Source organism: Myotis myotis, unplaced genomic scaffold (genome assembly GCF_014108235.1).
Source record: "Myotis myotis isolate mMyoMyo1 unplaced genomic scaffold, mMyoMyo1.p scaffold_m19_p_2, whole genome shotgun sequence".
Taxonomy (NCBI): domain Eukaryota; kingdom Metazoa; phylum Chordata; class Mammalia; order Chiroptera; family Vespertilionidae; genus Myotis; species Myotis myotis.
In genome coordinates this window covers 195,516,172-195,528,960 of record NW_023416324.1, presented here as the reverse complement: position 1 = coordinate 195,528,960, position 12,789 = coordinate 195,516,172, and the positions used below count along the sequence as shown (strand labels likewise).

The 12,789-nt window shown below is 38.7% G+C and overlaps 1 protein-coding gene across 6 annotated transcripts in view; it reads right to left on the bottom strand.

The window, feature by feature from the left end:
- The window catches only part of VEPH1 (ventricular zone expressed PH domain containing 1), a 200,290-nt gene that overhangs the window by 81,470 nt on the left and 106,031 nt on the right, over positions 1-12,789 (bottom strand). For all 6 annotated transcript variants that reach the window (XM_036350438.1, XM_036350440.1, XM_036350439.1 and 3 more), the window contains 2 exons: positions 9,734-9,943; positions 8,762-9,156 (listed from right to left, as the gene is read on the bottom strand). In XM_036350438.1, the coding sequence (XP_036206331.1) occupies positions 8,762-9,156; positions 9,734-9,943 (605 nt within the window). The remainder of the gene's footprint in view (positions 1-8,761; positions 9,157-9,733; positions 9,944-12,789) is intronic.

Here is a 12,789-nt window from a genome sequence, read left to right as displayed (position 1 = left end):
AATCTGTATGTTTTGAATTCATTTACACAACATGGCTAAGCATGATTGAAACGTATTTGATACCTGTAGGTATTTTAAAGCTAGTTGTTAAAACTCTCTTCCTTGAGAAACTAAATACTATGCACATAAAAAGTCAGAAGTTCACATTACTAAAAATTCAAACAGATACCAAGGAATACAGTTTTCTGTCTTCCAGGTCAATTTATCCTTTTTTAAAACCCTTATCCTGTGAGATGAACCAAAGGGCAATGAGGACCTTGAGCAGTCCAGATGACTGATCCTGCTATCTTTGAGTGTCTGTGAGAAGAACACTCTTCTCTTCAATGGAGAGGTGACGATTAAACAAAGAGTTAATTAAATCACAAAGTCCTTGTAAGGAAGAAAATTCTTTACTCCTGGGAAATATTATTATTTCCATAGTAATAATGCTTCTCAAACATTAATGCACATAGGAATCACCGGAGGCATCTTGTTAAACTGTAGATGCTGGTTCAGTAGGTCTAGGATAGGCCTTAGAATCTGAATTTCTAATGGGTAACCAGGGGATCTCAATGTTGCTGGTCCATGGGCCACATTTTGAGAAGCAAGGCAGTCTTTCAGGGTTTCTCAACCACTACTGATATTTTGGTTTGGATAATTCTTTGTCTTGGGGGCTTTTCTATTTGTTGTAGGCAGTTTTGCAGCATCCACTGGCTGCCAGTAGCCCCTGTCTCTCCTCCCTCAGTAATGATAAACACAAATATATCTGGACATTTACCAAAAGTTCCCAGCCTGGGGACAAAATTGCCTCTAGCTGAGAACAAGTGCTCTATTGTTATATTTAGTGGTTACATGTTTGTTGCATAATATAAACACCTCTTCTGATGAACCAGCTTCAGTGAGCACAGTAGTCATCAATCAAATAAGTAAACAGCTTTCTTTTTTCTCCTGGGAAATTGTCATGCTTTTATTTATGGACATTGTGGATTTTTAACTGATTTTTGTTTCCCTCCTTACTATGGCCACTAGGGTGACCAGAAGTAAATGTATAAATTTTCAGATATAAATTTCTGAAAAATAACTCACCTACCAGATATATTTTATTTCTCTATGTTTGTTTCCCCCTCACATTCAGTGAATCATCTTTTTTTAAATTTTATTATATATTTTTATAGGCTCTTATACACAATTTGAAATAAGATCGATTTTCATTAAGTAAGGTAACCCAAACAATTTGACTAGAAATAGACCAGCCAGGACATGCACAATGCATTCATTTGCTAATCATAATTGGTCATTTGCTGTTTGATAGCTATTCATAAATTTGGGCAGATAGACACCTCAAAAGTATTACACAATCCGGCCTACTTTCTCCCAAGAAATTGTAGTAAACTGTTGAGTACAGATGTCTGGGGAAAGAACAGGAAATTAACGTGAAATAAAAATATTATTTTAAAATTTTATTGTGAAGATATAATATTAGCAATAAAGTTGAGTCTGATGAAGGACTTGGCCAAATAACCAAAGTTTTACATTTTGCCAACTTTGACATAAGGCACTTAGAAATAATTAATTTAGAGCATAAAGGACCTTTTAGAAAAAAAGGACATAAAAATGATCCAGCTGAGTGTTTTTCAAGTTTCTTTAAGCTGTAGAATTCTTGGTTTAGATATCTATCAGGAAGGTCAATGTGTAAACTCCGCTAACTCATAGCTGCTGTGTTGGCAGGGCAGGGAAAGAAGGAAAGAGGGAAGCCTGAGGTCTCTTTGAGGAGCATAGGTTGAAGACCCACGACCCTGTAATACTCTTGGGATAAGGGTGAGGAAGTGGTGGCACGAGGATATGAAGAACCTGTTTGAGGAATTGAAACTGCCCAACAACAGTGTTGGGACTGAAACCCAATCCTATAGCCTCTGGTTAGACAGGATGCTGGGGAGTCTGGAGTTTTCACCTGGGTCAAAGTTACCAGCATCTCTCTCCAAAACTTTAAATTATGCACGTTTCTCTCTTTTCCTTTCTCTTTCTCCTCAACCCCCATCCCCAATCTGATTCTTCAGAGAAAATTGATGTAATAGTTTGATGTTTTCTTTAGAACTCTTCCCCTCCTTCTCCTTGGTTCTTCTTAGCCAGCTCTATTTTTACTTTTATCATAGCATTTAATACTTATTAACACCCTATACAGTTTACTTGTTTATCATCTATTACTTATTGTGTGTATTTTCCCACTGAAACAGTCTCCATGAAGGCAAGGATATTTGTTTGTTTTGTTCACCAATGTTTCCTAAGTTCCTAGATTGATGCTGGCAGGTAGTAGGCCCTCAGAAATAGTTGTAGAATGAATGAACGAACGAACGAACGAATGAATGAATGATAAATAGGATGAATAAACAGAGCAATGAGAATTTTAATGGGAGTAAAACTATTCTGTGTAATACTACGGGGGAGTGAGGGGGGTTACATCCATACAATGCAATATTACTCAGCTCTAAAATGAAATGAACTGTCAAGCCCTGAAGGAACCTTACATGCATACTACTAGTGAAAGAAGCCAATCTGAAAAAGCTACTTAGGAGTTAGAAAATAGGAAGTTTGATGTGAGAAGCAGAATCATGTCCAGTGTTTCCGCAGTGGTATTTTATTTCCCACATCTGTGGCTCATTTTAATGGTGGTGTAATATTTTAATGACTGTTGAATAATTGATGTGAACATTTCATCTGAAAAGTGATTATTTTCTGTAAAACAGCTTATTCCTAAAAGTCCACTGAATCCTTTTGTAAGAAAAGAAAAAGATACATTTATAATTTCTCACTGGTCTCTAAGGTGCCCAGGGCAGCAATGTGGACAGAGGAAACCCAGGGATTCGGTGTCCTTCACTCAGCTCTTTCTCACCCCATCCAAGTGCACCTGCCAACACAGGGCACAAGGCTCTGTCTGCTTCAGATGCATCTGCAGTTTGTGATCATCCCTCTCTGAAAATGGACTACAACACAAATTAATGCTGCCAATGATCAAATTCCCGGATCCCCGATTGCCAACTATGCCATTGCCTATGTTTTTGGAAAAAACATTTAAAAATCCTTCGTCATCTGAAGTTTGATGGTTGTTGTGGAACAAACAAGAGCAAATTATCCTTATTTCCTTTCCCCTGTCATACCGAAACCCTTTACCTAGCTGTTTAATCTCTTCTTAGTTCCCCAGCTACCAACTTTTCATCACCAACAGTGCTCAGAAATATGGATTTGCTCATTTATTAAATGAGATTTGTTAATATCTAGGGACCATTTTGTTTCCCTAAAGGGCATATCATGCCAGTTTCATAAAGGAAGTAAATGGAAAAATAACAGTCACTTTCTTGAGATTTGGTTTGTGGCAAACTGTTTCTGAATGGCCTCTTCTGCTGGGACCCTCAGTGCTTGAGACCTTTCTACACAGCACTGTATACTCGGGAGCAAAGACCGTCTCCAAACAACAATAATGGGTGACTGATTATAATCTCTGAAGAGGAGCTTCCCTAAAACAAGATAACAGTACTGTCTGGCAGATGTAAGAGTACAATGCCTTATATTTAAAAAACATAATACAATTAGAAGAAAATATTTAAGATTATGAAATATGCCACAGCAAACTACTTCTGCTCCTAAAAAATACCTCCTCCTTTTCTCCTTCTCTTTCATCTTCTAATGTGGCCACCTTTAGGGTAAGATGTACTGAAAGGCACTCCTGCACAGTGTTGCTCCACGAATGCATATACTTGTACTCCTATTTATTTATTAGCAAGGTTCCTGTACACTTACTAGGGACATATTCAAGGTGGACACTATATTAGAGACACTGTCCATTTCAAAGGGTTTAGGTGGCTCATTTCATTGATAGGCAGATAATCTCTCCTGAATTTTCACACAAAAATGGCCCAAGAATGTACATGTGTTTTCCAATTTTACTTTAAGCTGCTTCCTGGTTGGATAAGTGTACATCTTTCCTGTAGATAAATATCATGTAAACCAAGATGAAGATAAACAACATAACTTTTTGTCCATTAGCATGGTTAGGGTATTTTTCTTTCTTTATTTTAATGTTCAAAGAAAATCCAACTTTTTCATTTGTTAAGAAGGAGGCGTCTTTGAACACATAATTAATGAGAAGTGAAGTTATTTGATGTCCTCTGATGGGACTCTGCAACATGTTTCATGGGTTTACGACTGTAACATCCTCCCTGGTGATGTGATGATCTGGTGTTAACACAATAGAGTAATTGGGAGGGGATCTTTTCAAAAGGACTTGTAGGTTTTCCTTATTATTTGGATGTTTCTTATAGGCCATTGCAGATGACTGGATCCAGGATATGTGTAGCAGGAGAAAGTAAAGAGGAGAACCCAGCCACCATTTTATCTGTCTGCTTTTGACTAAAATCCACACTTCGGAGAAATGGGAACTGATGGATAAGGTAAGGTAATCCAAGATAAATTTCAAAGTACCAAGAAAAATTCTCTAGAAAAGGTTTTCTCAACACGTGGGCCCAAGGGATCACTTCAATTAAATAAGGCTTCAGAAAATTTGTAACATCTATACTATTTGCTGTTTTTTTCCTCTCCAATTGTGAGTAAAAACTTTAGGTATTTTTTTCTTTCTCTAAATCTTACAATTCTCCCCATGGATAAATGATCTCAGTCCCATGAGTAAACCAAACTATTTTTAAAAAGAAAGAAACCTTCCCCAGAACCAGCAAGTGGATGAGTGTTACCATTATCACCCCCCAGATTGGACCAACTGAGCAGGAATAGATCGGGACTGGTCTTGGCTTTGCCCCTCTGTCATCCCAACATGAGAGTGGACTTGACAACAAGCAAAATTTCAATAAGGGAGCTCTATTTGTAATTAATGTTGAAAACAGCTTCTGGTGCTTGATAGTTACACTGAACTTTATTTCACCTTTAGATATCCTTATATCTGTTCAAGTCAAGAAAAATCAACTCATGTGGGTCTATTAGAGAAAGGACAACATTACTAGCTTTAAAATTAGCTTTCTGCAAGTCAGCTTGCTGATATGCTCTACAGATGGGATTTATTTTCACCCAATCGAGAAATACTTCAAGGCTAACTAAAGCAGCATTGATGGGTTCTTGTAAGCTTTTAAATCATCCTTTATGGAAATCCAGTGATGAGCCAGATTTTCAAGGATTTATTTCAATATCATGATTTTTTTTTTTAACTTCTAATCATTTTTGTTCACATAAATGAATACCAGTGGTTCAGCTTTTTAACATGCCCTTTAGTAGATGAACTGAATTGCTTTGGTCTTGTATGTAAATATAATTAGGCAGTGATATAAGACCACCAGTCTGTATATGAATACATAACTTGCAGTAGTTGGCAAACCTGCATCCATGCTAAAGCCTCAAAGGTCCAGGGGAGAATTACTGACTTGGGGACAACAGGCTCTTTCATAACCAAAATGACACTGCTGGCCCAAACTCAATAAGACTTGGGGTTTGACAGCTTTTCCAGACATGCTGGTAGATTTGTGCTGATCTCTTTATACTCTACTAGAGGCCCACTGCCTGAAGATTCATGCAAGAATGGGCCTTCACTCTGGCTGGAGCCGCCTTTCTGCTTTCCCACGCTGCCCAGAGGCCCGGAGTGGCTGGGGCGGTGCGGGACGCAAGCATCCCTGCTCGGCGCCTGCGTATTCAAATTAACCCGCCATCTTTGTTGTGTTAATTTGCAAACTCACTCCTGATTGGCTGGTGGGTGTTGCAAAGGTATGGTCAATTTGCATTTTCTCTTTTATTAGTGTAGACTGCCTGTTTGCACTGTGATCAATAATAAGGTAGCTGACTGAGGCTAGGAGAGTTATTTGTGACCTTGATTCACCATATACTGAATTCTGCTGCACTGTACCTAGTCAGGTACCTGTTTCTTCAACCCCATTTATTACTAAGGTGTTAAGTTGAACTGTATGCAAGTGATGGTTCATAGGTAAAAATATAGGAAGTCAAATATCAGTTGTGGCATATGATTCTAACCAATACCAAAAAGCAATTTGTTTAAAGGGTTGTTTTGTCATATTCGTAGTATGGACTTTGTAACACCAAACTAAAATCATTTCAACCCTTTGTTGTTGATCTTGTTTCCTTCTGGTTATTTGTCTGTTTAATATTGTGGAAGTGATTTTTATGCTTCTTCCCTTTGTAACTTGATTACTTTGCATAAGTTGCAAGAAAGACATCATATACCAACAACACATTAAGCATAACAATCTCTAAGCCTAAGTCTTCCTTCTATGAATCTTTATGAAAGAAGCACTGTATTGTTGAGCTGAGTGAACTCATGAGACCAAGCAAAACTGTGTCACACAGATGACTGTTGGCATTTTGCTGAATGGTTTACACAATCTCTGAAATAATAACAGCGTGTCCCCTGCAGTCAGCATGAGGCCTTTCTTGGTGAACTTATTTATAGTGAGTCATATAAATCTTCCATCCCTCACACATATATATGCACAAGGAATTTACCAAGAACATCCAGGAAATTATAAAAGTATGAGTGAATTCCTAAGTGTCAGCTTAAAAATATACATACTCAGTTTTAGGTCATTCCTGATAGGAAACATCAAAAGAAAATAATTTATTTATTTATTTATTTATTTTAGTAAAGATGATGGATTCATTCAACATTTTGGAGAAAAAAACAAAAAACCACCCAGTCACCTAGTTAACTCTCAAACACCCCAAATAATTTAAGGTAATAAGAAATACCACATGTTTTTGAGAACTAGATGCTTGAAGTAACTCTGCAGGACTTCACCATGTAGCATACCTTGAATGCTTTAAGCTAAACTTAAAGCAAGAAACCCCCAAAACAGAAACTATTCTTGTAGATGGAAATGTGGCTAACTTTCTACTTGCTACAGACTTCCTCTGACAAACTGGGAAATTCATTTAACCTCTCTTATATCAAATTCTTCAACTTGTGCATAAATGCATAGATTACTAGTGAAATGAGAAATTGTAAAGAGTTTGTATTAGTTGAGTTTGATTGATTTTAGTTATTCCCAAGCCCTGGTATACTTTATTATCCAAAAGTTATATTGAATATGAGCAATATCACTTTTATTTTCAACATTTAAAAAAAGTTTTAAGAAGGTTAATCAGTAAACGAATGTAAACACCTTTGAAAATGTCAGATTCTAGACAGACATGTTAAACAATAATATCCATTATTCCCAAGCCCTAAAACCCACTAAGCCCCTTGCGTTCGTTAGTGTGGGAATATCTTCTTCCCTCTGATTTGGAATGAGAGACGGGATAGAAAGTAGAGTAGGAAAACCCCTTCTAGTTCCTAAACCTGGAAGGGGAGGATGGTCAGTAGGTGAGTGACTATGAATTGGAGTCACTATCCTTCAGCTGTACTTCTTTCTGGAAGATGGGCTGCCTGGCTTTTTCAGTGAGGACTGTAGCCTGTGAAAAGATGTCATGTCCAAGGAGAGGGCTAAGACTTCCATCTGAACTATCTGAATCTCAAGGGAAGAACATGCCTGCTGCCTAAGCATGGCTGTGGGAAAGATCTAATCGCCCTGGTAGTGCCTTGGAGCCATCCAAACCAGACCAGAGGGTGAGCCTGCCTTGGCACTCTGTCATTTTTAAAAAATATATTTTTTATTGATTTCAGAGAGGAAGGGAGAGGGAGAGAGAGACAGAAATATCAATGATGAGAGAGAATCATTGATAGGTTGCCTCCTGCATGCCCCACACTGTGGATCAAGCCCGCAACCCAGGGATGTGCCCTGAATGGGAATCAAACCATGACCTCTTAGTTAATACATCAGATCTCAACCACTGAGCCACACCAGCTGGGCAACTCTACCATTTTTAATACCCATGTCTCAAATCCATCATCTTTCCCAGAGAGGACTAAGGCATGACATGTGAGGAGGCACCAGAAAATTGGGTACTCAAGATAAACAATATTTTTAAAAATCTAAATGAATACAATAACAATGAACAAAATATCAAAAGCTATAAATAAAGATGTGATCCACATTACTACTTACCTCATCTCCAACATGGCTGTCAAGACATTGCTGCTGATGCTATTGTTACTTCAAATTTTACTGATTTTTTGGGGCACCTCCTTAAAACGTGCACCCCAGAGAAGCCTCGACCCCTGACATCCTTTTCTCACCTTGGCCTCTGTTTTCTGATGAGCTCACACTCTCACTGGTTCTGGACCTACACCACCTCCTGACCATGGCTGTGCTCTTTTCCTTCTCTACTCTAATCTCCAAGAGGCGAGGAGTTGTGTCTCTTTGGGTCATAGGTGAATCTCACACAAAGCTCAATCTTTAGCACAGCACCTAGCACATAGTAGCTGCTTCATAAATGCTTGTTGAATGAATGGAAGAAAAATCGATTGGAGCCCAGTGCTGCGTATAATTGGAGCACAATTACGTGGATAGAAAAATGCCTCTGGCTGGACCCCTACCATAGAGCCTGTTTGGGGGGGCCACAGACCCCTTTCTAGGTTTTTCTTGATTGCTAGGGACAAGGAACCAGAAACAATATATCCTGAGTTTCAAACAAATCAGATGAAGTTGAATTCAAATGAGAATTAGAAAGATGATTGACCTTATTGGGGGGAAAAGTAATTAAAATAATGTAGTGGTGCTTTAAAATGATCTATTTTTCAAAAGAACCAGAAAATGCAATTTCTATCATTTTGAGCCCTTTTTTTCCCCCAATGATGTCTTAAATTTTTCAATGTTGGGGAGTTTGGAGATCTTACCTTCAATGGTACACTGGTCAGGGACTGGAATCTTCTTTCCGATTTCCACAGCGTATGCTTTCACTTTACTGAGGTTCTTCTTTAAGTGCAAGTAGAGCTTATCTTGGTATTCTACAGGACTTACAGTCATCTCTGGAGTTTCTTCCTGATAGTTTTTTTTTACTGTTTCTGGCAGATTCTCTGATTCTATATGTATAATGCTTGGGTGTGAAACTGAAGAATTTCCCAGCTGTGATCCATCAGTGTCAGCCTTAAAGGGTGACTTATTTCCTTGGCTAAGTGAGTCTATTTCTGAAAGGGAGATGCTGGCTGGTATATCTCCTCTCTCAACAACTTCCCCATCATCTGAACTCATGCCCTTTGTTAGCACAGTGTGCAAAGCCAGACTCTTTGACCTACAATACAAACAAAGGGAAGGCCGAGACAGTAAAGAGTGACCATTCACTGACAAGGAAAAGAAAGAATAACAACGCTGGGACAAAAGTTATTTCCTCTAGAGTGTGAAACGGAAAATCAGTGCTATTAACAGATTTGATAAAACATAGACCACCAAGTTATGTAATAAGCCAATCCTTTAAAGATGTAGATCACCTGCCAATAGATTTAAAAATCAATTTTGTGGCAAAACTGGCTAGAACATGATGGGCTTATATATTTATATTGTTTTATTCTACTTCTGCTTCAGCTTTTTCATCAGAAATTGAGAAGCTTTTGAAAGTCATTCTCCATATCTATAGAATTTAAAAAATGTTTTAAAAAATAAGTCATGTGTATTCTCATTTTTTTCCCCAAAAATGAGCTTCTTTGGATAATTAAAGTATTGTGAAGGAAGTTTCATTCATGAAAGGATGGAACTTTGGGTGACTATAAGTAAAAGATACTTAAAAAACAGCCCATAACAGTGTGATAATAAAACCAATAGCCAACATGAATTACATATTTGAAAAAAAAACAGCCAAGCAAAATTTATACCTGTTAAATCTAATGTCTTTTCTTTCTTCCTTGGAAACTTGGCCCAAACTATATCTTCTGGTAGATCCAGGGGTATTGATCTCAGCATTTACTTTGTCTTCAAAAGCCTGTATTTTAACATGGAGCTTTTTTTGGTCTTCATTTTCAGCTGCGGTGAGCTTGGTTCCTTCTAGCTTCTCAGGGAATTCAATTTCAGTGCTGATTTTTCTCCTAAAGGAATAAAAATGATTGCATTAGATACTAGTCATATATCCCCTTCAGAACAGCATTGCTCTCTAACTGCTTTTAATTCAGAACTGAAAACTGTCCCTGATGCATTTTTTCTTAAAAATATATTTTTATTGATTTCAGAGAGGAAGGGAGAAGGAGAGAGATAGAAACATCAATGATGAAAGAGAACCATTGATTAGTTGCCTCCTGCACGCCCCACACTGGAGATTGAGCCCACAACCCCAGCATGTGCCCTGAGCGGGAATCAAACAGTAACGTCCTGGTTCATAGGTCAATGCTCAAACACTGAGCCACACCGGCCAGGCTGATAAATTCTTATTAGTCATTTAATAAATGTTTTATTGAGTAACATCTATGAACAAAGGTTTTTGAAATTGTTTCTATAGCTTATTCTGCCAGAAGTTTAGAAACATTGATGTTTATGTCAACTTTGTATTAGAAATACTTTGAAGGATTCAGAGAATACAAAGCAGTTTTTATGGTCATCTACCATATTCCTACCTAGCTCTTCAAAAGCATGGCTTTTATACACAATTCATGCCAGGTATTTTCCAGAAAATTTACGTGTGCTGATCTGTTTGTACTGAAGCTGATAGAATAAGAGCATTTCAAGTGGAGGGGGGGAAATCATCATTTGCTAATTTTATGGAAATCAGTGTGATTCTCTCATCTTACAAAGCAGGGAACTTCTTTTTGAATTTCAATATGTTGTATAAAAGAGGTTTTCCATGAATGATATTAGTAGTTCCAAATATCGTTTACATAACACCCCATGGGTCACTCCAATGACCTCCTTTAAGGCAGGGGCTATTTGGGGAATAATTTTGGAACCCCTGTAAGGGCAAACACAGTGCCCTAAGTAGAGTATGAGCTATAGAAAAGCGGCAGAAACACTAGTAGCTTGCCGATGCTCACTAAGGTGCTGAATGATTACGGAAGTGAGTCTGCCTTTATCTTCCCTAACCTGCCTTCTAATATGAGCCCACCTAGAGTTATTTTAATTTAACAATCACTATCAATCATATCACATGGGGTTAGTATTAATTCCTTTCTTATACACACAAGGGTTAATAATCCCTAGAAGTCTACTCATCAAGACGGCTTGATGACTCTGTTGCTTTTTCTTGTGTGTATTTATTTACTTGGCTCTCTTAGCATTTTTCCTAGAAGTTGAGGAAAGGGCTTCAAACTTACAGAAACATTCTGGTTTTTGCAAACATATAACTGTTTTCCCCTAAGGGCCAAAGTGAACCTGGCAGAGTACTTAGGTGAGGGTGAGAAAGTATATTTTTTAAATGGCATTGCTTTTTTAAAGGAAACCTAAGACAAACAAGCTGGAGACAGTTGTTGTTTTGTTCAGTTATGTTCCACCCATTCCTGGGCCATGTCTCTGGTGAACACTGGGAAGGTTGGTTGGCAGGGTTGGATTCTGCAGCTTCTGTGGCTGGATGAGAGGGATCCTGTCTTGAGAGAAGGTTTATAGTTTGGGGCCCTCAGTGGTCGGAATCCCCTTGTTAGTCCAGCCAGTGACAGAAGTTCATGGTGCAAGCTGGGAAGGGCAGCGGATCACCCCTTAGGTAACCAGGACATTGTTTCTTGCCTAGTAAGCTATTGCTGGGAAAATTTGAATTATGCATTTTTTAATATAATTTTTATAGGCTTCCTCTGTTTTTTTTTTAATACATAATGAAAAATGTATTATCCAAAGTCATGTATGACTGAAACATACATGAGTCGAATGGGAATAAAGGCTAATCATGAACATGTTTCCCTTTCTGACACATGTATGATACTGGCTGCCCACAAATAGATGGGAGACTCCGACGTCACCTATCCAGAAGTGGTTTCATTTCCTGTTACAATTGAAGTCAAGATAGTGTAATTCATTGGATGCTATTTTACAAAGCATGCTGATTACCAAGGTTAGTGTTAAAAGATCCAATAAACCCTCTTCAGATGAGAAATTTGCGGCGGGGGGGGGGGGGCTATTTTCTACCATTTCTCTGGTTCCAAGAAATGTATTTCAGAAATTTCTATAGCTGGGATTATTAAAACTTAAAAATTTGTAAAGCACAAGTACACCTCAATATGCATATATCAGATATTGAGCATTATATACATGTTTAATTCTCAAAATATGTGAGTTCTTAAAGAAATAATTTCTCATACATTTACTAGTTTTTTTCTTTGTACATAATAGCTTTTATGGGGGGTTGTTTTGTTGGGTTTGGCCAATGGAAAGCACCAGCAGGATATTAGATGGAAGAAGGTGGGTCAGGACCACTAGTCTCCTGGCTTCCTCTACCAAGGCACAGGTTCCCCTACTGAGACCAGAGCTCCTGTTGAAAAGCTTGTAGGAGAATGTAATATCCCCCCTCCCCCCCCCGCCTCTCTCTCTCTCTCTCTCTCTCTCTCTCTCTCTCTCTCTCTCTCTCACACACACACACACACACACACACACACACACACACACACACAACCTCCGGTTCCAGTGGCTGTGAATGGTCCCAGTGATAGTGATTGTACCTATGGCGGTTGTAGTCAGGGCAGGCCTGAAGTCAGAGGCCTCTACTGCTTCTTTCCAGATGGGTAGGGAGGAAGGTTTTAGGCTCCAGTTCCTCTTCCTTGCCATCTTCTTCCCAAGCCTCCTTGGGCCCAGGAGAAACAAGCGGTGGGGACGCTCTGACTGAAGACAGCTCCTCCAGCACTAGTCAGGGCCAAGAGCTGAACTGGTGGCCGGCAGCCATGCCTAGGAGCTGGGGCCCCAATATCCAGGCAACCTCTGGCCTCAAGGTGGCTTAGTCTCCTCCCAGCTAAAAGGGGCC